This window comes from Gymnoscopelus braueri (genome assembly GCF_963280865.1).
Source record: "Gymnoscopelus braueri genome assembly, chromosome: 4".
Taxonomy (NCBI): domain Eukaryota; kingdom Metazoa; phylum Chordata; class Actinopteri; order Myctophiformes; family Myctophidae; genus Gymnoscopelus; species Gymnoscopelus braueri.
This window is the reverse complement of record NC_137605.1, coordinates 12,649,405-12,676,390: the sequence shown is the minus strand read 5'-3', so window position 1 is coordinate 12,676,390 and position 26,986 is coordinate 12,649,405. Positions and strand designations below refer to the sequence as shown.

General features: G+C 43.3%; 1 protein-coding gene across 1 annotated transcript in view; it reads left to right on the top strand.

Annotated features, from left to right (window-relative positions):
- The window catches only part of LOC308083436 (FH1/FH2 domain-containing protein 3-like), a 179,897-nt gene that overhangs the window by 89,438 nt on the left and 63,473 nt on the right, over nucleotides 1-26,986 (top strand). Inside the window, 1 exon segment of the mRNA XM_080425750.1 lies at nucleotides 1,926-2,031. Within this exon segment, the coding sequence (XP_080281876.1) occupies nucleotides 1,926-2,031 (106 nt within the window).

Genomic DNA, 26,986 nt, shown 5'->3' with positions numbered 1-26,986 from the left:
GTGTCATGCCATTCGTTACAGTGCAGCTAGCCACAGTCTTCTTAGCGTCCCTCTCTCCACAACGTGACCGCATTGCACGCTCAAATGTTTTACTTACTGTAAGTAAAAGTATCAATACTGCAATGTAGAAATACTCTGTTTGGAATTCGGAAGTCCGGAATAAAAAATTTACTTGAGTAAAAGTACAAAAGTATTGGTATCAAATTGTACTTAAAGTACCAAAAGTAGAAAGTACTCGTTATGTAGACTGTCCCGTTTTACAAGTTTTCAAATGTATAAAAATCGTTTGAAAATAGCAGATGCGACGCATTGTGAGCTTGTAGATCGGCTATTTTTAAATGGCCGAAATGTATAGGGCTGAAGTGGTTAATGTATGTTTTTTAATAGTAATCAAAATCTATCTCTAACTAGTAACTAAAGTTTTCATATAACTGGAGTAAAAGTACAATATTTGTATCCGAGATGGTAGTGGAGTAGAAGTAAAAGTACAGAATAGTTGAAATACTCCAGTAATGTAAAAGTACCTCAAAATTGTACTTAAGTACAGCACTTAAGTAAATTTACTTAGTTACTTTACACCACTGACCGCATTGCATGCCTAATGGTTAGGGAGCAACAGGCACTTAGCAACACTCAAGGTAGCGCAAAACACCAGCGTTGCCAGGAGTGTCAGGAAATGTGCCGCTCACACACACAGCAGCACGCTGGCTAATTTGTCCGTTGTGAGTGTTATGCAGGGACCAGTCACCGGTATAATTTGCTCCCATGGAAATATATCTGTATGCTTGGAGCTTAGCATAAATCTCAGTAGCAGGCCTGCAGAGCTGTTGGTGTTGCTCTTTATCACACAAGAAAAACAGCACACTGCTTCCCAGCAGAGCCGTTTACACACACACACTCACGCGCACGCGCGCACACACACACACACACACACACACACACACACACACACACACACACACACACACACACACACACACACACACACACACACACACACACACACACACACACACAGGATTTGTGATTTAAAGTGTTGCCGTCCATGTAAAACCAGCCTGGTTAATGACTACATAAGGGATACTGCCTTGTGTTAAACTGTAAATCTGCAGAGGAGCTCATCCCTAATTCACAGATTGTGTGTCTTTTTTAAATGCGCTGGCAGCACAGAGGGGTGTTCAGCCCATTAATGACCCCACTGGCTCAGAGGACTTGTAGATCATTGAATAACTTCCTCATCACGGCTGGCACCCACCAGAGAATGTGCGCGCGCACACACACACACACACACACACACACACACACACACACACACACACACACACACACGCACAAGCGCATATACTGTAGGCACACACGCACTTATAGATCCAGTCCTATTTTAAAGCTCGCGTATATGAGGATCGCGTATCCGCACGCCTGGTGTAGCCGGTATCATTGATAGCAATTGGATCTTTCCAGTGGTGTAAAGTAACTAAGTACATTTACTCAAGTACTGTACTTAAGTACAATTTTGAGGTGTTTTTTACTTTACTGGAGTATTTCCAATTTTCAGTACTTTTACTTCTACTCCACTACATCTCAGAGGCAAATATTGTACTTTTACTCCACTACAACTATTTACAGTAGCACACACACACACAAAGGGATATTTTCTAAATACTGTTTAACCTTTTTTTTGGAATAAACATTTCCCTTTTGTAGCTAAAACTTCCGGGCAATGAACAACCTCTGCAATTTCGGGAATTCTGATTATATGTGTTAATTGATTTGTGAGAATTAGTCAATTTGAGTATAGGTCAAACTCTCCATCTCTTTACTGATTTAGCTCTCTCTCTCTCTCTCTCTCTCTCTCTCTCTCTCTCTCTCTCTCTCTCTCTCTCTCTCTCTCTCTCTCTCTCTCTCTCTCTCTCTCTCTCTTCCAGGATGACAAGGACCTGGTCCATGAGTTCGTGGTGGCTGAGGGTCTGACATGTTTGATCAAAGTGGGCGCTGAGGCCGACCAGAACTACCAGAACTACATCCTCAGAGGTGAGTCCAGCTCAACAAAGCCTTTGAAACGTGTTTCAATTTCACCATGAAAAGGAACCTTACAACGGACCGGAATAAGGTTACTAAAACATCATCATTTTACATATTGTGGTGGAGAGTAACTAAGTACATTTACTTAAGTACTGTACTTAAGTAAAATGTTTAGGTATTTGTACTTTACCCTAGTATTTCCAATTTCCAATACATTTACTTCTACACCTCTACATCTCAGAGGCAAATATTGTACTTTCACTCCACTACAATTATTTGAAAACTTTAGTTACTAGTTACTTACTTCAGATATAAATGATGATATCATGAAACATACATTAACCACTTTAGCCCTATTTTGTACCTAGGCTATTTGAAAATAGCCGATCTACAAGCTCACAGATGCGACGTGTTGTGAGCTTGTAGATCAGCTATTTTCAAATAGCTTAGTACTTTTACTTTTGGTACTATAAGTACATTTTGATGCCAATACTTTTGTACTTTTACTCAAGTAAATTTTGAATATAGAGTATTTCTATATAGCAGTATTGGTACTTTTACTTTTTCCACCACTGCTGTTTCACAATTTTGCACATTTAGGACTTGGTCATACAAACATGTTCACTGGTGAGATTGCATTTAGCTCTAATCCATGCATACTACCTTTCCTCTTGCCTTGCGTTCTCCTGCCTCAGCGTACATAACAGTGCAACTTTGGGACGATCGAGGATGTTATGAATCAATCCAGCAGCAACGCATTCTCTCTCTCTCTCTCTCTCTCTCCATAAACCTCTCCAGAACCACGTGTGTTTACATACGGCACGTAAATTGATGGTTCTAAGAACCCCTCCTCACACACACACACACACACGCACGCACGCACACACACACACACACACACACACACACACACACACACACACACACACACACACACACACACACACACACACACACACACACACACACACACACACACACACACACACACACACACACGCACTTTGACACATAAACAACGCAGGAGGAGAACTGCCCCGCGGCAGAACGCAGGGCAGTCCCGAAAATTAGGCCATAAGTTTAGCAGCTGGTTAATTTATCTGTCCCACCGTGTTGGTGGGTTAGCGAGGTCATGTGTTGTTGGGGGAGGGGGGGGGTGTGGGGGGGTCCTACGACACAAAGATGCAGGGTCAGCAGCAACCATTTAACGGCCCCGCTTGCGAAGAGGGCAGGTCACGCATGCTTAAAGCGGGCTAATAAAAAGTCCTGGCAGGATGTTGCAGGTCATAAATGTAATTTCCCCCTCTCTCTCCCCCCCATAACACACCATACCCCCCCCCCCCCTCCTCATTTTCTCTCCCTTCACCTTTGGAGAAAATACATTTTGTTCCACTTGGGGTTGATTAGTCAAGACTGGATAGTCTGTGTCAGGGTGGAAACCTCATTATGTCCAAAACTGTCCATTTTCAGCGCAACGTTTTGAGCTTGTAGATCTGATACCTTTGATGCTTTTGTGTGACTCTGTAGGATGACCAAGTAAGTCGTTAATTTGCGAAAAAATACTTAAAATTAAAACACATACGCGCGCACACGCACACACACACGCACATACACACACACGCACTCGTGCACACAGCCGCACGCACAAAGTTAGATCCCACAATTTGTTAAGGCTGATAAACACAAATGCTCCAATGAAGTGTGGATGGATTACACAGGCCACACACCTCTGTGTTAATTAGTTCATTAAGGCTCCAATTGACACTAATGACTTTGACTACACATTCCAGTCACATGTATAATAAGCCTTCACATGTTGATTCAGTTTCAGGGTGATTTACACCTCAAATCGCAGATCTATTATAAGCTCCTATAATAGCAGATCTATAAGCTCGGGCAGCTATAGAACTACATCCTCAGAGGTGTCCAGCTCATCTTTAACACAGCCTTTGAAACGTGTTTTAATTTCACCATGAAAAGGAACCGTACAATACCAATATATAGTATAGCAAACCAGCACACAGTAAAAAAAAGAAACAAAAACTCAGTGTTAATTTGTCCATTGTGTAGCTCTGAGAGAATGCACAAATGTACACTCTCAGAGCTACAGAAACACTCAGGACTTTGCAGTGTTTCAACCATACTACTCATAGATTAAAGTTCTCAGTCGCCACGACTGGTTTCAGTCATTTGGATTCCATAGATTCCTTTTTGTCAAACAAACAAACAAACAAACAAACACACACGAAGCGACGCGTTTTGATCTTGTAGATCTGCTACTTTTGAATTTGAATCCTGAAAAGTTTCCATTATTACAAAACATACTTTACCCACTTCAGCCCTATATACATTTCGACCATTTGAAAATAGCCAATGCGACGCATTGTGAGCTTGTAGATCTGCTATTTTTAAGTTATTTTAAATGTGTATATTGAAAACTTGAAATGGGACATACTGCACAATGAGTACTTTTCCTTTTGCTACTTCAAGTACATTTTGATGCCAATACTTTTGTACTTTTACTCAAGTACATTTTGAATTCCAGGCTTTTACCGGACAGAGAGCATAATCAAAGAGCAAAGTGTTCCACCATGGAGGTTCTCCAACAAAGCCCCCCAAAAACCACCACCACCAGCAGCAGCAGCACAGAGTCTAGACCCCCCAGGGCTGGTTGTAAAAAGCGAACCTGACCCCCGCCTGGCCCCTGGACCTGCCCTCTGTCTGTCTGTGGTCCCCTGGCTGTGATCTCTGAACGTCTGATGCTCTGCCGTCTGAACTTGGAACAGGATCTCTGTCTCAGACAGATAAATCACGCCGGCTGAACCCCGCCCCCCCTCCTCCTCCCCCCCGCCAAACAGTGGTGGAAAAAGTACTCACATTTTGTGCTTAAGTAAAAGTATCAATACTGCAATGTAGAAATACTCTGTTACAAGTAAAAGTCCGGAATTCAAAATTGACTTAGTCAAAAGTACAAAAGTATTGGTATCAAAATGCACTTAAAGTACCAAAAGTAAAAAGTACTCATTGTGCAGAATGTCCCATTTAAAGTTTTCAAATGTATACAAATCTTTTGAAAATAGCAGATCTACAAACTCACAATGCGTGGCATCAAGACGCATTGTGAGCTTGTAGATCTGCTATTCTCAAATATTTTCAAAATCACTTTTAATAATAATCAAAATCTACAAAGTAACTAGTAGCTAAAGTTTTCAAATAATCGTTTTGCAGTGAAAGTACAATATTTGCATCTGAGATGTAATGGAGTAGAAGTAAAAGTATAGACAAAGTAAAAAAGACCAAAAAAAATGTACTTAAGTACTGTAGGCTACTTGGGTAAATGTACTTAGTTACTTTCTACCACTGCCACCAAACAAGGCGGAGATTGAGAGACAGATTGAGAGAGAGAGAGACAGACTGACTCTCAGAAACCATCAGACTTCAAACCACATGTAAGCGTTTGTTCGCGTCGCCCAGTAATGGGAGGGGGGAGGGGCTATACCTTTTTTTGCACCCCCCCCCCCCCCCCCTCACAGGGCGCCACACATTCCCCGTCGCCCCTCCCTCCCTCCCTCCCTCATCCGCCTCTTCCAGCGCTCCGAGGCAGCAGCCATCACGGCGGGGCCCGTGTCATGTCGTCGTGCCTCCGGGGCCCCGGCGGGGGGGAGGGGGGGGGGTCTTTATTCCTTCTTCTGCGTGTTTATTTATCCCTTCATCTCGCCTCCAGACCGCACCCTGGCTGTCTACTCACCCCCCCCCCCCCCCCGCCCCCCCTCCTCCTGTACATTACTGCAGAGTGTTGCCATGACAATAACATGCATACCTACCGCTCTCCCCAAAGCCCCCTTAACCTGGTTCAACTCCTGACCTATATTTACTCATGACCAGCTGAGGAAATGGAGGTGCAGTAGATCATTCTCTCTCTCTCTCTCTCTCTCTCTCTCTCTCTCTCTCTCTCTCTCTCTCTCTCTCCCCAGCCATATGTTCGAGTAGGGCGCGTACCGTACGCAACACGTGTGTGAAAGAACACACACACACACACACACGCACACACACACACACACACACACACACACAGACACACACACACACACACACACACACACACACACACACACACACACACACACACACACACACACTTGTGAGGACGTCAACACTGTTGAAAGAAATTTACGAGTGCCATTTGTTTAATGTTTTTTTACGCTTTTTAATCCTATAACCCTATAAGGTCATTGTAGATCTGCTGTTTTCGGTGCTTTTCTCTAACAGAGGAGACTGTTTCACCAAACACACTACGTCTGAATGGTACATCGCAGTCCCCTCTGGTAGTCGCCCTTGTTGTTCTGTCACCACTGTCCCGTTTCAGTGGAGGAGGTGCAAGCCCATTTAAAACCTTAAAAATGAGAAAAGCATCTGCTAAATGTTGAAAGCTATACTATAGTAGTAGTAGTAGTAGTAGTAGTAGTTTATTTTGGTCAATTAAAAGCATATTAATACAAAGCCTTCATTAGTTGTCATAGTAACCAAAAAGGTGTAGGCTGAAGCCCTAGCTTATTATCCCTATACCCTTTTCACCTTTGAATAACTTTCAAGAACTTTGTAAGAAAAAACAAACAACAGAGAACAACAGAGACAACAACAAACACAATATAACAGACTACATAAACGAGAAAAAACAAAACAAACAAACACACAAAGACAGAAAACAACACAATTAATAATAATATATCCTCCTATAATTTGACAAACCTCTGTCATCGAGGTGTCATGGTGAGGCCAAGATTGTTCTGCCCGGTTCTCCTCAGTGGCTGGAGCAATTGATCCGAATTTGCACACAGCCATTGACCATTACCATGTGCACCTAACAGCCAAGCCCGTTTTTCGATTTAACCAAATCTCAGCAGTTTATTCGCGTTTTTATGTAAAAGAATGTCGCCATGGTTACGGTGGCAGCTCAAACTGCGCATGTGTCGAATCTACAGCCCCACTGCGTTACACTGTTGCACACACAGAACGCGCTTCGACCAACGTACGTGTGTGTGTGTGTGTGTGTGGTGTGTGTGTGGCGGGGGGGTTCGCGACGCGACGGGACGCGTGCGGGGGGGGGGGGGCACATATCCCCCCAAGGGTATGGACTAGTATATATAAAACAACAACAGATCACTTGGATTTCTAGAACAGAAAAAGAAAAGAAGACAAGTAACGGAAACCAACCTTCTGGTTTTCCTAATATATAATTTCAGTCAAGTATATTCCATGTCATAGTAAAATAATATGTCATGTAATATATATACTTACATCAAATATATTTCATATTATACTAATGTTCTATATGGCAAGTGTTTTTAACCTATTAAGACCTGGAACGCATCTGTGTCACTTTTGCATTTGAGCTAAAAAGCGTTATTTTACACTTTGGCTATTCAAAAATAGCAGATATACAAGCTCATAGCGCTACGAGCTTGTAGATCTGCTATTTTTAAAAAATCGTGAAAATGTGTGCAAATCTTTGAATATTTATTATTTTAAAGCGAACATTTCTATCTCAAATCTTTGCTTCTGGGGGTCCCTGGAACAAACTATTTTGAGATGGTGGTCGGCGGCCAAATACACATCATTTTGGGGGTCCTTGACGTGAAAAAGTTTGAGCACCACTGATATATAAACATACGTTTTTCAGAAAACGGTTTGGGTCTAGAAGACATTTGTAGAATCGGCTTCAGTTCTTAATGGGTTAATGTCTGTTTGTAAAGTGAGTGACTGTGGGTTTCAAGGTCAGATGTGTCTGTGACCTGGTTGTGAAGCAGTATGCGATGCGTGAGGAAAACATCAATGCATGCATGAAGAGTTTAGCTGCGTCTGTTAGTAGATATTATGGTCTTTATGTGTGCCTGAAATTAGACAGATTGAATTTGGAGATGAGAGGTTGTTCTGCCCGACAACAGCGATGATGATGTGCAAGTCTGGCTGCGTTACTCTTGATCACATCCAAGCAAGAGCAGCTGTGTGACGAGGACTCCCAGGCGGGGGGTAAATAAGAAATCCCCCTCACGCACACACACACACGCGCACACGCACACGCACACGCACACGCACACGCACACGCACACGCACACGCACATGCACACACACACGCACACGCACACGCACACGCACACGCACGCACACACACACACACACACAGCCATGCAGGCAGAGACAGCCAAGCACAACAGAGGTACTCTGAGCCAACTAGAAGTCATTGTTTTGGTATTAACCCGTTCAGTCCGGGAACGCATCTTGTGTCATTTTAAGATTTGAGCTTTATAACCATTATAAGATCTACAAGCTCAAGCCACGCGCTTGTATGATCTGCATTTTTTTTTATTTTAATCTTGAACATTTTGTTCAAATCTTTTCAATACATATATATTTTTTAAACACATTTTTAACTCTAATCTTTGCTTCTGGGGGGGGGGGGGGTCCCTGGAACACAATATTTTACAAAATGTTCGCTTTCAAAAGTTCAAAGATTTGCACACATTTTCATCATTCTTTAAAAAAAAATAGCAGATATACAAGCTCATGGGCTTGTAGATCTGCTATTTTTGAATAGCCAAAGCAATACAAAAATGACACAGATGCGTTCCCGGTCTGATTGGGCTAATGCATCGCTCACTTCTCCTCCTGGGCTCTGTGTCCTGTAAACAGTCACTTCTCCTCATCTCTCTGCGCCTCCTCAAGGCTCAGGGCTCTGGAAGGCAGCCCTCCTCACCCATCTGTCCTTTTTAACCACTTAAACCCCGTTATGGTGGACCTTGAGGAGTCCCTCTGGGCTCTTTGCTAGTGTCTTTTCAATTCGTGTGAGGAAAGCTTTCGCTGAAAATCAGTGGTGGAAAAAGTACTTTTTACTTGAGTAAAAGTATCAATACCGCAATAGTAGAAATACTCTGTTCCAAGTGAAAGGCCTGTGTTCAAAATGTTACTTGAGCAAAAGTGCAAAAGTATTGGCATCAAAATATACTTAAAGTACCAAAAGTAAAACTACTAAAATGTTTGAAAATAGCCGATCTACAAGCTCACAACGCGTCGCGACGCGTTGTGAGCGTGTAGATCGGCTATTTTCAAATAGCTTAAGTATAAAATAGGGCTACAGTGGTTAATATATGTTTTATAATATTATAATTTATACCTGCAAAGTAACTAGTAACTAAAGTTTTCAAATAATTTTAGTGGAGTAAAAGTACAATATTTTCCTCAGACATGTAGTGGAGTAGAAGTAAAAGTATTGAAAATTGGCAATATATAAAGTAAAAATACCTCAAAATTTTGCTTAAGTACTGTACTTGTACTTGTGGAGTAAATGTACTTAGTTACTTTATACCACTGCTGAAAATAGCCACGGAGTGTAACATTTGTGGATATTTCTACCTCTCGTCACACAAAAGTATCAAAAGTAACAGATCTGCAAGCTCAAAGCGGGGGCGCAAAGCGCCGCATGCGCCGCATTTTGAGCTTGTAGATCTGCTACTTTTGCTATTTTCGGAATTTGAATCCTGAAAAGTAACAGTTTTGGACTTTTTGGAGGTTTCCACCCGACAGAGTAAGTAGGTTCGGGAGAGGCTTATTTCCGGTATCAGACGGTAACGTGGGAGTCTGTCCCCGTTACAACACACTAGACCCCTGACTGCACGACTTGCCGCACCTAAGCCATGCTATACTCATATGCCGAGTCGGCGGTGCCCGGGATCGAACCCATGACCTTGTGGTCGAGAGCTCTACCAACTGAGCTACCCGGACACAGATGGTTATTAGGGTTCTGTATGCTTGACAGCTATTTCCTGGTTCGATTCCTGGCTGGACCGGTCTATTTGTTTCATGCCACCCCCCTACTCTAAAATAGCAAAAGTAGCAGATCTACAAGCTTGAAACGCGTCGCTTCGCGCCGCGTTTCGAGCTTGTAGATCTGCTACGTTTGATGCTTTTGTGTGACGCTGTAGTATGATCAAGTAGGAGCGTTATACTTTACAAAGAACTCAAAAAGTTTGAATCTCTCTCTCTCTCTCTCTCTCTCTCTCTCTCTCTGTGTGTGGTTCCTGTCTCTCTGCGCTGTATTTGTCAAATAAAGGCTGAGAGAAAGAAGGCTCCCAAAAGAACAAAAAAAAAATGTTGTTGCTCCACTTGTTTCAGAGAATAATAGTGGTGTGACAAGTGAAAGCCATTCCACAGTGACACATGGCCCAGCATGTCAGTGGACGGAGTGAAAGACAAAGCAATTACAGTCAAACTTGAAGCAATTTACTGCTCACTTGGAGATATTCATCAGTGACATGTTACGAGTTTCTCAACAGCTCTGTCTCTGTAAGTCATTTCAGAGGTCGCACCCTCTCTCTCTCTCTCTCTCTCTCTCTCTCTCTCTATCTCTCTCTCTCTCTCTCTCTGTGGACAAGTTGTTTGCAAAACAGCCACCAGCTGCACTCCTCCATTGGATCTATAACCCATTCAATCCGTGAACGCATTATGTGTCATTTTAGAAGCTGTAACCATTGTTCTATACTTTGGGCTATTCAAAATGTAGCAGAATTTGTGCAAATCTTTGAATATATATATATATTTTTAAAGCGAACATTTTGAACTCAAATCTTTGCTTCTAGGGATTCTACAAAAGTCTTATAAATCCTAACAGTAAAAAAAAAGCTTATATTGCTATAATATCAGTGATTCTCAAACTTTTCCCATGTCAAGCACCACCCAAAATGATATGTATTTGCCCCCCCCCCCCCCCCCCATCTCAAAATATTAGTTCCAGGGACCCCCAGAAGCAAAGATTTTAGTAAAAAAATCACACCCAGTGTGAAGAGAGTGGTGCCTTTGATGAGTTAATTAGTGTAACCGGTTGCATCTTTGTGTTGCAATCAGCTGCAGCTGTTGAGGCCGTGCTCATACGGACGGATGGACGGACAGACACACACACAAAGTCAGTCCTTGGAGTGGCTAGCACCTCTCAAAAATGTGTATATATATATATATTCAAAGATTCGCACAAATTTTCATGATAAAAAAAAAAATAGATAGCCCAAAGAAATCTTAAAATGACACAGATACCTTCCCGGATTGAATGTGATAATTGGCTCTTTACTGGAAAGTAAAGAGCTGAACTGACTCGGACGGAAAGGAATTCCGTAGGTGCGTTCATTCCCTCTGCACCTTCCAGAAACACTGTATCATTACTGCTGGACACATGCCGCTTGGGGGGGAAAAAGGAAAAAAAGAAGCTTCTCCTAAACAGTGGGTGAATTATGTGGATGCGATGGGCCAGCGATTCCTAGCTAACCCCTTGGGGCCGTGAGGATATACCGCAGAGTGGGCCCCAGATAATTGGCAAAAACATTGTAAAGATAATACAGTCTAATGTATATGTTATGGTATTTTATTTAACCCGTTAAAACTGGGAACACATCTGTGTAACCACTTAAACCAGTATTTTATACTTTGGCTATTCAAAAATAGCAGATATACAAGCTTGTAGCGCGGCATAGAGTGCCGCACTATGAGCTTGTAGATCTGCTATGTTTTGAAAAATCATTAAAATAATATGTGCAAATCTGTGAATAATATATATATATTTTTTTCAAAGCAAATATTTTAACTCAAATCTTTACTTCTGGGGGTCCCTGGAACAAGATATTTTGAGATGAGGGGTCCGTGGCCAAATACATATCATTTTGGGGGGTCCTTGACATGAAAAGGTTTGAGAACCACTGATATTATAGCAACATACTGTAAGGGCCCGTACACACTGCAGGAGATTGGGTCCGAGATTGCTGTCGCCGACATTTTTTGGCGCTCGCCGACAAAACCTCCCGATCTGACGCAGATCGGCCTTTGATCTGCGAGATAATGCTCGCTCTGTGTGAAAGGTTCCGCGAGACGATGTGGCCGCGATTATCCGCTCTGCGACGGCTTTCCGACCGTTTTCAGATAACTACCATGTTAGATATTCAGCTCTGTCCCAGACAGGAGATCGGACAGTATCATACATTATGAAAGGGTCTGCGAGGAGATCCACGCTACAGCCAATGAGAGCACATTACAGCCACCGTGGCCAGGGGAGCGTCGCTGGATCTGACCACAACAAACAGTCCCTACCGCAATATTACCGTCCAGTCCTGTATTAAGTTAACATTATAAAACAAAATGAGAGAGTGAGCGAGCCTGGTGGTGGGCTGTTTATTTTAGAGGAATTGTACAGAGAGAGAGAGAGACAGACAGACAGACAGAGAGTGAGAGCAAGAGCGAGCTCTGTGTGTGTGTGTGTGTGTGTGTGTGTGTGTGTGTGAGAGTGTGCAGCATGTGCACGCTGTTATGAACAGCGTTGCCAGATGTTGCGAGAGAAATAAGCAACCAGGTCTATGAAAACAAGCCCAAGAAAAGGCCACTTGAGCACTTTAAACCTATTTACAAATACATTGGATATTTGAAAATAGCCGATCTACAAGCTCACAACGCGTCGCAGCTATTTTCAAATAAAAATCTTGAGAAAATTGTGGAATATTTTCCAAATCCACACAAATCTTGTATGGGGGTCAGTGATGGCACAACATATTTACAGAAGGGGGGTCTGCGGACAAATACATATTATGTGTTGTTTAAACCACTGGTTTAAACAACATTAGGAAACAAGGCCAAATAAGCAACTACACAAATAAGCCCAAAAAATGCACCCCGCAACAACCAATATTTACAAGCAACTCTACAGAAAAACAAGCCCAAAGTCGCTTATAATAAGCGGACATGGCAACGCTGTTACTGACGGCTTCTGCGCACTTGACTGCGAGAGAGGGAGAGAGAGAGAGAGGGAGAGAGAGAGAGAGAGAGAAAGAGCGAGAGAGGGGGGAGAGGGAGAGGGAGAGAGGCATATCACGGGATACGTCGATTAAAATGAATTGGAATAAACTCAAATGTATGTATTGGGTCTGACTCTGGAGATAGCATCCTAGTGAACTATCCTACAGTGTGTCAGCCCTTGTCGGGGATCAATCCTGTTGTGAAGACCACAACGATATTATGACAGCCGATTTCAAGAAATAAACTCCTGCAGTGTGTTATGCTTAACGATCAGATGACCCCCCGAGCACTTTAAGGTCCTGCAATGTGTACCTGCCTTAAGTGTTTCAGAAAACTTAGGATTTCTACATTTTGTAAAATCGGAACCTCAAGTCTTAATGGGTTAAAATCTTGGAAAAACAGTAATACTACGTTATAGTTCCATTGATCCAAACACAAAATCCATGGGTTGACTGCGGGCGGGTTTATCAAGATTTTCAAAGTGGGCCCTCGTCCAGAAAAAGGTCATAAAGAGCTGCTGATGTAAACTGTGGATGAATGATGTGGACACAACAGTCCATAGCTCACTGCACATGCTGTTGTATGTATATACACACACACACACACACACACACACACACACACACACACACACACACACACACACACACACACACACATATACATACACACACACACACACACACACACACACACACACACACACACACACACACACACACACACACACACACACACACACACACACACACACACACACACACACACACACACACACACACACACACAGGCCCATGCTGTACATTACATAACCATGGGAATTTATGGCTTCCACACAGACGTTGTGTTTCTGTCCAGAAAGTATTACTGTGTCAGATAAGTCACGCTCACTCACATGTCAGAGCTTTGCTTTCACTTCATCTGCTATCTATCGCTAGTGGTGGAAAGTACAGTAACCAAAGTACATTTACTCAGGCACTTGTGTACTTGGTGCACTTTTGAGGTACTTTTACTTTACTTGAGTATTTCTACTATTCAATAATTTATACCTTCTACTTCTTATACCAAGCAAATATTGGCACTTTTTACTACTCGACTGCAATTATTTTAAAACTTTGTAGTGTGATACAAAACATGCATTAACCACTTATTAGCCCTATTTGGGCTATTCAACAATTTGCTGATCTGCAAGCTCACAATGTCTGGGGGACCGCTCATAAGTCCGACATCCCATTACTCCGACTACGTGGCTTCCGCGCACGGTTAGGGTTAGGGTTAGGGATAGGGTTAGGGTTAGTAATGGGGTAAGTCGGACCAACGGGCCGTCGGAATAATGCGCTGTCAGAACAATGACATGTAACCCAATGTCTGTCTGTCTGTCTGTCTGTCTGTCTGTCTGTCTGTCTGTCTGTCTGTCTGTCTGTCTGTCTGTCTGTCTGTCTGTATGTCTGTCTCCCTCTGTTACTACCTTTGTGAGATGGATTAAAGTTCTCAGTCGCCAGCATTTCTCAGTTCTCAGAAGCCAGCATGTTTTCTACGAAAACATTTCTTGCGCCAGAAATTGCAGATCTACAAGCTCACGACACGTCGCATCGCGACGCATCGTGAGCTTGTAGAACTGCTATTTTCAAACATGTTAGTACTTTTACTTTTGGTACTTTTAAGTATATTTTCATGCCAATACATTTGTACTTTTACTCAAGTAACATTTTGAACACGGGTCTTTTACTTGTAACAGAGTATTTCTACATTTCAGTATTGATACTTTTACTCAAGTAGAAAATTTGAGTACTTCTTCCACCACTGGTAATGACACGGGTCGTTAAGGCTGTGTTAGGTCAAAGGTCAAAGCCCCCCTGGACCCCCCTGGTGTCCAGAGAGCTGGTGGATGGTGGTGGTGGAGGGGGGGAGGGGGAGGGGGGTGTGTCCTCTCTAGTCAAGTGTTTCATTGCCTCTTAAATAGTGGGATCTGAAATATTGCTCCCCACCCAGTCCTCAACCTGCCTTTTGACCACTTAAACCCTATATGGTCCCTCAGGGCTCTATGCTAGTGTCTTTTCTGTTTTCTCATCACACTGTATATCTTCTCTGTCGGGTGGAAACCTCATAATTATGTACAAAACTGTTACTTTTCAGGATTCAAATTCAAAAACGGCAAAAGTAGCAGATCTTCAAGCTTCAAGTTTCTCTAGAGCTTGTAGATCTGCTACTTTTCATGCTTTTGTGTGACGCTGTAGTATGATCAGGTAGGAGCGTTATACTTTACAAAAAAACACAAAAAGTTTGAATACGGAGATAAGAGGTTTCTGCCCGACAGCGACGATCTAAAAGTAAGCAACTTGTCCTTCCTTTTGGCGGTTATTGTCTCTCTCTCTCTCTCTCTCTCTCTCTCTCTCTCTCTCTCTCTCTCTCTCTCTCTGTGTCTCTCTCTCTCTTCGCTGTACGCTATAAGCTGTAAGTGAAAGCCCAGGCCTGTGGGGGGTTAACACACGGCGGTGCTGGCAGCGCCGCTAGGAAACACAGCGTATTTGTGTCGTCTGGCTGCGTTCTAACTCGCCTGTCCGTCAGTGTGGTCTGACGGCCTGACGGCTGCACAAACGCTTTCCATTCTGACCCTCTGCTCTCTCTCTCTGCAAATCATATCATACATACATATATATATATATATATATATATATACAGTATGTGAACGTATGGTCTATGAATGTAGCAGGTTCTTACATGGGTGATAATGTCCAGGCGGTGGGTTTTGATCTCCTCAGATGGCTGTGTGTGTGTGTGTGTGTGGGTATGGGTGTGGGTGTGTGGTGTGTGGGTGTGTGTGTGGGTGTGTGTGTGTGTGTGTGTGTGTGTGTGTGTGTGTGTGTGTGTGTGTGTGTGTGTGTGTGTGTGTGTGTGTGTGTGTGTGTGTGTGTGTGTGTGTGTGGAGGAGAACGTAACTCAGTGAGAATAGACCATATTCACACGGAGGCCATCTTAGAATTTTACATTGAAAATGCCACCCCTGTTGCTGTGGCATTTTTTGGGGTGGCATTTTATTAACTTAAAGGTAGGGTAAGTGATTTGCTTTGGTTAAAATAAGTGTTAAATAGATCTATATTCTGATAGTACTCATTGCTATAGAGTGTTTGTTCAGTATTAGGAGTCTCCTTGTCTCTCCACCTCTTTATTAAACAGAAAATGCATTTTCGTTTCAGTTTCAGTTTCATTTCCAATTGTATCCAACCAGGACAGAGAACTCAATCAGGATACAGATTAAACAAGTGAAATTGGAAGTGATGACACTAAGAAATGAGCAGGCAAAATTGGAACTGGAACACTATACAAATTAAGCTTAAAAATGGGTACTTTCTCCTGATTGGCTGAGATTTTGACACCTACCGAAAAATGTATTTTCTGTTTATTAAAGAGCTGGAGAGACAGGGAGACATCTGTTACTGAAAAAACACTCTATAGCAATGATTACTATCAGAATATAGTATTTTAACCTTTTAACTAAATACTTTTTGTTTTAACCAAAAAATATCACTTACCCTACCTTTAATAGCAATATGGCCTCTGTGTGAATATGGTCTATTGAGCTCATAGCTGACACGGGGCAGCGGTGGCCTAAAGGTTGCAGTAACGAGTTTGTAACAATTTGACCAAAACGTCAAACGTTTGACGTGACATCAGGGATCCCCGTCCCGTCATGTGATGCCAGGGCCGGCCGCTGCTATAAGCAATATAAGCGGTCGCTTAGGGCCACAACCACTAGGGGGGGCCACTTATTTTTTTAACTTTCATATTATAATTATGTCATGGATCTCCTATCCAACAACTAGCATTATTATTTTAATATTCAATAAAAAAAATGACATGACAATTATTTTATAATGGGGGTGTTTGGGGGGGGGGGGGGGGGCACCAAAAAAAAGCTTGCTTAGGGCCATGAAAACCCTAGGGCCGGCCCTGTGTGATGCCGTTCACTTCCGCATTCCTGGAATGTGAAGTCCAATCTGGGAAAAGAAATCCAAGATAAATGTATTTTGCATAAATCTGATAACATTGTGTAGTGGGTTGAGTGAAAATGTTTTCTGGGTCTATTCTTCTCTCGAAGTCAAGGCATCGTTCATAGGTTTGTCGAAGAGCGCCCTCTAGCGTAATCACTAAAAACACCATGATAACCTAATATTATATCCTTGACAGTCAACGTGTTAAAATGACAGAGGCGCGCCGCCGTTCTGAAGCGGACATGAGCCACAAGAGGCGCCACCGAGGGAGCCGTAAGGCCAACGAGTTGCCGCGCCGAACGGCAACTCATTTCGAGGGAACCTCCAGAAAGGGAACCTCCAGGAACCTCCCCATGATGTTCTAATATAACCTGAACCTTCTGGCTTCTAATGAGCTCCTCTGGGAACCACACACACACACACACACACACACACACACACACACACACACACACACACACACACACACACACACACACACACACACACACACACACACACACACACACACACACACACACACACACACACACACACACACACACACACACACACACACACACACACACATAGTTTCCACCCTGCAGTCTCCTTTAGCTCCTGTTACGTCCTTTGTTCCAAAGCCTTGCACTTTGAAACATGCATAATATCGTCTCTATCAGGCAGAAACCTCTTATCTCCATATTATTTTCACTTGTTGTGATTTTTCATGAATGAACGCCCTACTTGATCACACTACAGCGTCTCACCAAAGCATCATAAGAGCAAGCCAAACGGCACGTTTGAGCTTGTAGATCTGCTACTTTCGCTATTATTGAATTTGAATCCTGAAATGTGTAACAGTTTTGGGACATAATGAGGTATCCACCTTACTTTGCAGATATAAATCATAATATTATAAAACATACATTAACCACTTCAGCCCTATTTCATACCTAGGCTATTTTCAAACATGTTAGTGCTTTTACTTTTGGTACTTTAAGTACACACGCGTGCACAAACACACAAAGTTTGCATCACTATCCTTGTGCAGACATCAACGCAATGAATCTTTGTACCACGTTGTATGCATTTTTAACCATTTCTAGACATTTTATAGACACTTGATCTGTTGTAGTTGTTTTACTATTAAGCGAAGTCTATATGAAGCAGATCTATAGATCTATAGCTGCAGACCACCCATGGAAACATCATGTAATGTATACTCAACTCAACCCATGTTGTTGGCAGAACATGTCATAATTGTGCAAATGCGCGTGCGTGCGTGCGTGCGTTAGAGTCCTGCAGGCCCGCCAGAGCCCGCCCACGGCCCGGCCCGGCCCGCCAAAACGGGCCGGGCTTGGGCTGATTCTGTATTTGACACACGGGCCCAGGGCCGGGCTCGGGCTGAATACCACGGGCCAGGCCCGGGCTCGGACTGATTCTGTATTTGACAAACGGGCCCAGGGCCGGGCTCGGGCTCACAGAACATTTTGCGCAGATAATTGATCATTGAAGCCCGGCCCGGCCCGGCCCGGCCCGCCAAAACGGGCTGGGCTTGGGCTGATTCTGTATTTGACACACGGGCCCAGGGCCGGGCTCGGGCTGAATACCACGGGCCAGGGCCGGGCTCGGACTGTAAAATTGCGCCACCTATCGGGCCAGGGGCCGGGCCGGGCTGAATACCATGGGCCAGGGCCGGGCTTGGGCCCACATTCTCGGCCCGTGCAGGGCTCTAGCGTGCGTACGTGCGTGCGTGCATGCGTGCGCGTGTGTGTGTTGCTTCAGTATACGTAAAAAGTGATTTTTCCTGATTGTCATAATTTCACACATAAATGAGGAATTACTGTAGATCTTTGGGGGATTTGATTCCCCTGTACCACAAGATACTGTAGACAAAATAAAGTGTGCGTGTGCGTGCGTGTGTGTGTGTGTGTGTGTGTGTGTGTGCGTGCGTGCGTGCGACTGTATGTAACAGGTTCTCATGACTCTCATCATTTCACACATAATTGAGGTTTTGTGTGTGTGTGTGTGTGTGTGTGTGTGTGTGTGTGTGTGTGTGTGTGTGTGTGCGTGTGCGTGCGTGCGTCCGTGAGTCTCTCTCAAGGGACGAGCTTCTCTTCCCTTTAGGAATGACTTCATGAAGTCAGAGGAAATGTAGGAAATGAACACTGCATAACACACACACACACACACACACACACACACACACACACAGACACACACACACACACACACACAACCGGAACCGCTGCCGGTCACGAAATTATTGGCTTAGGAATGAGACAAAAACAAAACAATATCCATGAAGTCAAGTCTCCATGGGGTGACTAATCGATAGAAAAAAAGCCATTTCGGGGGTGAACTATCCCTTTAATGCAGACAGTGTTAGAACAAAAATAAATGTTCACTATTTTCTTTTCAGCAACGACGTATATAGGCCTACCAAAGATTGATTGATGACGGCATGTATTTGTTTACATTCGGTAACAACGTAAAAAAAAGCATGCAGTGAGCGTGCGATGGTCAGCTGAATAGCTAACCTGAACCGCCTGCAGTGTTTTCGCCTGTAAGCTCAGAGTCTTGTTTCTACCGGATACTGGGGTCTGTTCTGTGTGTTCCAAGCAGCCCCCAGCCCCCCCCCCCCCCCCTCCTCCTCTCGTCAGACCCCCACCGACCCCCCCCCCCCCCCCCTCAGAACCCCCCTCACACATCTGAACCCAATTCAACCCCACCTGCCTGACCTATATATCGTTGCTGTCAGGGCAGAGAAACCTCTTATCTCCTTATTCTAACTTTTTCAGTTTTCTTCCCCATAAATTAACGCCCTACATGAATCACACTACAGTGAAAAGTAACAGTTTTGGGACATGTGAGGTTTCCACCCTGACAGACATGGAAATAGTACTCACATTTTTGTACTTAAGTAAAAGTATCAATACTGCAATTTAGAAATACTCTGTTACAAGCAAAAGTCCGGAATTCTGAATTTACTTGAGTAAAAGTACAGAAGTATTGATATCAATATGTACTCAAAGTACCAAAAGTTGAAAGTATACTCATTATGCAGAATGTCCCATTTCACAAGTTTTCAAATCGTTTGAAAATCGTTTGAAAATAGCAGATCTACAAGCTCACAATGTGCCGCGATGCGACACATTGTGAGCTTGTAGATCGGCTATTTTCGAATGGACGAAATGTATATAGGACTGAAGTGTATGTTTTGTAATAATAACCAAAATCTACAAAGTAAAGTAGTAACTAAAGTTTTCAAATAATTGTAGTGGAGTAAAAGTACAATATTTGCCTCCGAGATGTAGTAGAAGTAGAAGTAAAAGTACTGAAAATTGGAAATACTCCAGTAAAGTAAAAATACCTTAAAATTGTACTTAAGTACAGTAGGCCTACTTGAGTAAATGTACAAATGTACAGTAACATTTTCACCACTGTATTTTGCCTCTCTCCTCTCCTCAACCTCAAGGCAACTTCTGTTGGCTTCAGCCAACCAGGAGAATGACAGCCAAGGTCTGGAGCTTGTTTTTGCTGTAGCAATAAGAAGAACTCCTCACATAAGAAGCCAATCGGAGGATCTCATTTTCGTTAATTTATCTATCCTTTTGTTTTTGTTTGTTTCATCGCCGTCCTCCTGGACCTTTTTGCTCCATACTGTGAAAGATGCCACCAACTACAATTACGGAAAACAAATCATTTACGGTGTCGTAATAGCAGTGGTGTAAAGTAACTAAGTACATTTACTCAAGTACTGTACTTAAGTACAATTTTGACGTATTTCCACTATACTGGAGTATTTCCAATTTTCAGTACTTTTACTTCTACTACACTACATCTCAGAGGCAAATATTGTACTTTTACTCCACTGCAATTATTTGAAAACTTTAGTCATTAGTTACTTTGTAGATTTAGATTATTATTAGAAAACATACATTAACCACTTCAGCCCTATATACATTTCGGCCATTTGAAAATAACCGATCTACAAGCTCACAATGCGTCGCGATGCGACGCATTGTGAGCTTGTAGATCTGCTATTTTCAAAAGATGTATATACATTTCATACATTTGAAAACTTGTGAAATGGGACATTCTGCATAATGAGTACTTTCTACTTTCGGTGCTTTAAGACAAGTACACTTTGATACCAATACTTTTGTACTTTTACTCAAGTAAATTTGTAATTCCGGTCTTTTACTTGTAACAGAGTATGTCTAGAGTGCAGTATTGATACTTTTACTTAAGTAAAATATGTGAGTACTTTTTCCACCACTGCGTAACAGCATGTATGCAGGCGGCTCTGTGTGTGAAGGTCAGATCCTGCAGACCCCAGCTGACTGTGTCTTGGGCCTGAACCCATGCAGGTCCCAGTCTATAATGGTCGGCCAGAACCAGAACCAGAGCAAAATAACAGCAGTATTCTCTGAAGAGCTGTAAGCATTTTACACACAGCTCATCTCTCAGTTCATTTTACAAGGAGGTGAACGTGTCATGCTGTTGCTATGCTCTCAAAGTCTTCCCCCATGCAACTCGGACGGGCAGAATGGGGGAAAAGCACACGCCGGTCTGCTGTGATGTTCATTATTCTGACCTTGTGATTTTCATAGCAGCTTTCGGCCTTAACACCACTCTGACCCAGGGCCGGGGCGATATGGATGAAGTCCAATATCGTTGCTCTCCGGCAGAATTAAACCTCTTATCTCCATAGTTTAACTTTTTTGTGTTTTTTCCAACACATTCTCACACATTCTCACACAGAGATCTACAAGAATAAACAACGTATTCATTGTTTATTTGAAAAAGAAGTATTTAGACTGTCAAACTACTTGGAGAAAGCTTGGGACTTGAGGAGAAAAGCGTTGTACAGCCAGTAGGGGATATGTACTTTATGTTTTTGTTTTGTTTTGTTTTGTTTTGTTCGGTCGGTATTGGTTGTATATGATCAGCAATACCGGTAACCAGTGTATACAATAATTTAGAATATTGTAACTGCCTGAATGAGGGATGGGCCACGAGGTGGCATGACACCTAAATATTATAATTCATTCATAGGCGTCATTTATTTCCGCTCTGTCATTTTCACTACCTAATGTGTCACTCTAGGACTACTATAGGACCCCTAATGTGTCATTATAGGACTACTAGGACCACAACAACTAAAACGCACGTATTGGAGCAAAATACTATAATACTACAAATAGTAGTATATTACTATACTATATATATAATACTACAAATACTACTCGAACTAGGTGAGTGACCAGCTGCCTCGTGGCTTAATTACCTGTTAGAAGCGATTAGCTATCAATCCCAATCTCCAATGATCGAATACCACCAGGGGAACAACTTTTTTTCCGATCTTGACTCTGCACAGTTTGTGTGAGGTTAGGGTTCAATTCAATTCAATTTCAATTCAATTTTATTAAAGTGTCAAATCACAACAAGTTGTCTCAAGACACTTTACATGTAGAGTAGAGACCCGACATCCCACCCTGAGCAAGCAATTTTGCGACAGTGGCAACGAAAAACTCCCTCTTAACTGGAAGGGTTAGGTTTAGGTATATTTTTGTGAGGTTAGGATTAGGATTAGGATTAGGGTTAGGTTTTGGCATAGTTTTGTCAATAATCAACATGCGACGTCGCCATGGCGTCTCGTCATGTCAAAACTTGACGTTTCAGGGCTACTGACAGAGCGGCACACGACACACGCCTTGGGAGTGAGAACGGGTTGTCATATCATATTGTCCAGTCCTATTTTGAACACAGACAAAAAGACAAGCATATAGGTGAGAATTTAGACGATGTAGAAAAGAGAAGATGTTCTGTCTTCAGGCGGGTCATTTCACGCACCTGGGTGTTCCCTGTCTTAAGTTTAGTCTTTGATTAGACGCTTAGAGTTTACCCCAGCGGTGCGGTAGTTCACACGGAACAGGTTTTGAAACCTAAAAAAAATTAACACTCTTCTACTGTCTGCTGGACTCTCTACGTTGGTCCATGCCTCACCTAATTCAGTCTGGGTCCCAGGTGTGTGTGTGTGCGTGTGTGTGTGCGTGCGTGCGTGCGTGCGTGCGTGCGTGCGTGCGTGCGTGCGTGCGTGTGCGTGTGTGTGTGTGTGTGTGTGTGTGTACCTGGCCCAGCCAAGCAGCCCTGCTTGGAAAGTCTCCCCCTGCCTGCCTGCCTGCCTCACTCAGTTCAAGCTATTGTTCCAGTCAGTAGGTTTGTTTGTTTGTCTTCTGGGGATAGTCGGGTTTGTTTGGGCGCAGACCCACGGTAAATGATGTCAAAACCCCTGGCAGACGAGACGTGCGTATGCAAGTGTGAGAGTGTGCCGTGCCCCCCCCCCCCCCCTCCCCCTCCTCCTCCTCCCTGGTGTTTTACTACGGGGGTCTTTGCTTGGCGTGGGTCTGGCTGGCTGGCTGGCTGGCGGGCCGTCTGGACCTAGTGATTGGCTGACGCACTCTGTCTCTAATGGTGTGGGTGATTAGCAGCGGTTGGTGCTGATTGGCTGGTTGAACCGTTTCCCCCGGCGTGATCGTGTCGCACTGGAGCGTGGAGCCTGAGGGCCGTCTAATTGGCCCCCGGCAATAAACGTGTCGTTTCACTGGAGACCCGCTCTAAATCACAATGATATTTTTTTGTTTTATTTTTTTTGGTTAGGGAGGGTGTGTGGGGGATTAAGAAACAGTGGATGTGGTAGCGACTGAGGACAACAATGAAAGTGAACGTGCCAGGCTGCTCACATTGTAAACTTACTAATGTTGATTTTGACAGCAAATTTTGATTTAGTTTTAGTCATAGGCTTTTGAATAAAATCCATTTAGTTTTAGTCATATTTTAGTCATCTGAAATGTTTTACTTTTAGTCTAGTTTTACTCGACTAAATATCATCCGATTTTAGTCGACTAAATGTACAGTTGATTTAGTCGACTATAATGTATTGTGGCGGTGCCTTTATGGCATCGTAATGCCGGATTTTACACTTGGTTACGCTCTGAAAATAGCCGATCCACAAGCTCACAACGCGTCGCAGCGCGACACGTTGTGACCTTGTAGATCGGCTATTTTCAGAGCGTAACACCTGAGCACAACCAAACATACTTGTCTTAGTTCTACTGGATCTCTTCTCCACTTTATTTAGCTATAGTCAGTGAAAAAAGGTAGTCGACGAACATTTTTTGTCATAGTTTTAGTCGGCGAAATCAACACTGAGATCATACTCCCATAAAACTCACAATCATGGCCCTGCAGCGCCAGAGCTGAACCCACAGCAGAAACAACGTTTTGTCCTGTTCGAGCTATGCTAACATCAAACTCCATACGTTGTTTAGCAGTGCAGTGGTTCTCAAACCTTTTCATGTCAAGGACGCCCCAAAAGTATGATGTATTTGGCCGCGGGCCACCATGTGAAAATGTTTTATGCCAGGGATCCCCTGAAGAGAAGATTTGTGTTTTAAAAAAAAATCTAAATTATTCAAACACTTTCAAGATTTATCAAAAAAAAATCAAAAATAACAGATGTACAAGATCGCAGCGAGGCACAAAGTGATTACATCGATTAGTTTGATTAAATATCGCACCCCTTCTAGACATAAACTGTTGGCCGTTGGTGTTCACTGCGTTTTGCTGGGCGTAGCGAAGGATAAAACTGGACAATCTGCAGATTATGCAGATTACGTCGCCTTCAACTGAGAGCAGTCTGGAAAGCTCCTTTGATTCCTCTGGGAACTTGGCATCAGCATTGGGTCACTATGCTAATTGCCCACCGGCTACAATCACCAACGTGAACGCCGCTTGCCACTGTTTCCGCTCAAACGTTAAGATACCTACCCCTCCCAATCAGCCACTGCTAATGTCAACAAAATGATACATCCATGACTGGTGTCTGTCTGTCTGTCTGTCTGTCTGTCTGTCTGTCTGTCTGTCTGTCTGTCTGTCTGTCTGTCTGTCTGTCTGTCTGTCTGCCTGCCTGCAGTGGTGTAAAGTAACTACAGTAAGTACATTTACTCAAGTACTATACTTAAGTACACTTCTGAGGAATTTTTACTTTACTGGAGTATTTCCCATTTTCAATACTTTTACTTCTGCTCCACTACATCTCAGAGGCAAACAGTGTACTTTTACTCCACTATTATTATTTGACAGCTTTAGTTACTAGTTACTTTGTAGATTAAGATTATTATCGCAACACATACATTAACCACTTCAGCCCTGATCTACATTTCGGCCATTTGAAAATAGTAGATCTACAAGCTCACAATGTGTCGCATCGCGACGCATTGTGAGCATTCTGTCGTCTGTCTGTGTGTGTGTGTGTGTGTGTGTGTGTGTGTGTGTGTGTCTGTGTGTGTGTGTGTGTGTGTGTGTGTGTGGGTTTGAGGGGTGGGGAGTTGAACCAGTGTCTGGAGGGCTCATGCGTTCACACAGCCAGGTTCTCAGCACATTGCAGCCATCATGCTGAGCGGAGCTCCGTCTTAATGCAGAGCAGGACGGCGTTATAAAGGCTGTATAGCTGTAAGAGGTGTTGTAACGGCCACGTCCCCGTCCGTCCGTCCGTACCGCTCAAATAAACGCTGCTTGATGACAGACACTTTAGGAAAAGCTTGGCTGACCCAGTTTCTTTGGGTCAACTCGGACAAGCGGTCTTTGAAGGCGGGGTGGGATGGGGTGGGATGGGGTGGGGTGGGACGTGGGGGCGGGCGACTGAGAGGAGCGCTAAGCTGGCCTGCGTCTTGCAGCGATAAGGTTGGGTTTTATTTGGCAGCCTCACACCAGTCAGCCGGCTCACATTTTAACAGCGGCCGCCGCGCCGCCCGCCCACACCAGGAACCTCTCTGAGCTGAGCGCTGGTTCGCACCTCTCTGGTGATCAGACAGCAGACAGTACTCACATGTTTTACTTAAGTACCTTAAGTACCAATACTGGAAAAAAAAGTACCAATACTGCAGTCTAGAAATACTCTGTCAGTAAAAGTCCGGAATTTAAAAGTATTGGCAAAAGTATGTTGGCATCAAAATATACTTAAAGTACCAAAAGTAGAAAGTACTCATTATGCAGAATGTCCCATTTCAAGTTTTCAAGTGTATAAAATATTTTGAAAATAGCCGATCTACAAGCTCACAATGCGTGTTGTAGATCGGCTATTTTCAAATGGCCAAAATTTATATAGGGCTGAAGTGGTTCATGTATGTTTTGTAATAATAATCCAAATCTACAAAGTAACTAGTAACTAACTTTTCAAATAATTGTAGTGGAGTAAAAAGTACAATATTTGCCTCTGAGATGTAGTGGAGTGGAAGTAAAAGTATTGGAAATTGGAAATACTCAAGTAAAGTACAAATAACTCTGAATTGTACTTAAGTACAGTACAGTACTGAGTAAATTGTACTTAGTTACTTTACAGCACTGGGGTTCGCACCTCTCCGGTGGTCAGAGAGCTGAGCGGGCCCTTCCTGTGCATTCACCATGTTGGGAGATAATTGCTGTGGTTTCAGCAGAGAGAAGGAGAGAGAGAGAGAGAGAGAGAGAGAGAGAGAGAGAGAGAGAGAGAGAGAGAGAGAGAGAGAGAGGAGAGATGAGAGAGAGAGAGAGAGAGAGAGAGAGAGAGAGAGAGAGAGAGAGAGAGAGAGAGAGAGGAGAGAGAGAGATGAGAGAGAGAGAGAGAGAGAGAGAGAGAGGGAGAGACAAGGAGAGAGAGAGAGAGAAGAGATCGAGAGAGAGAGAGAGAGGGAGGGGGAGAGAGAGAGAGAGAGAGAGGGAGAGGAGAGACAAGGAGAGAGGCGAGAGAGAGAGAGAGAGAGAGAGAGAGAGAGAGAGAGAGAGAGAGAGAGAGAGGGAGGGAGAGAGAGAGGGAAAGAGAGGCCCTGACTGAACACTTCCAGCCACTGGTGGAAGAAGACATACTCAGATTTAAGTATTTTAAAGTAAAAGTATAGCAATACCATAATGTAGAAACATTTACTGATCATACTTGATCATACTACAGCGTCACACAAAAGTATCAAAAGTATCAAAAGTAGCAGATATACTATTTTTTTTTTGAATGCGGAAAAGTAACAGTTATGGACACCCGACAGAGACGATATACTTGAAAGTGAAAGTACTCATCACTACTACTTGAGTAAATGTACTTAGTTACTTTACACCAGACCGCACCC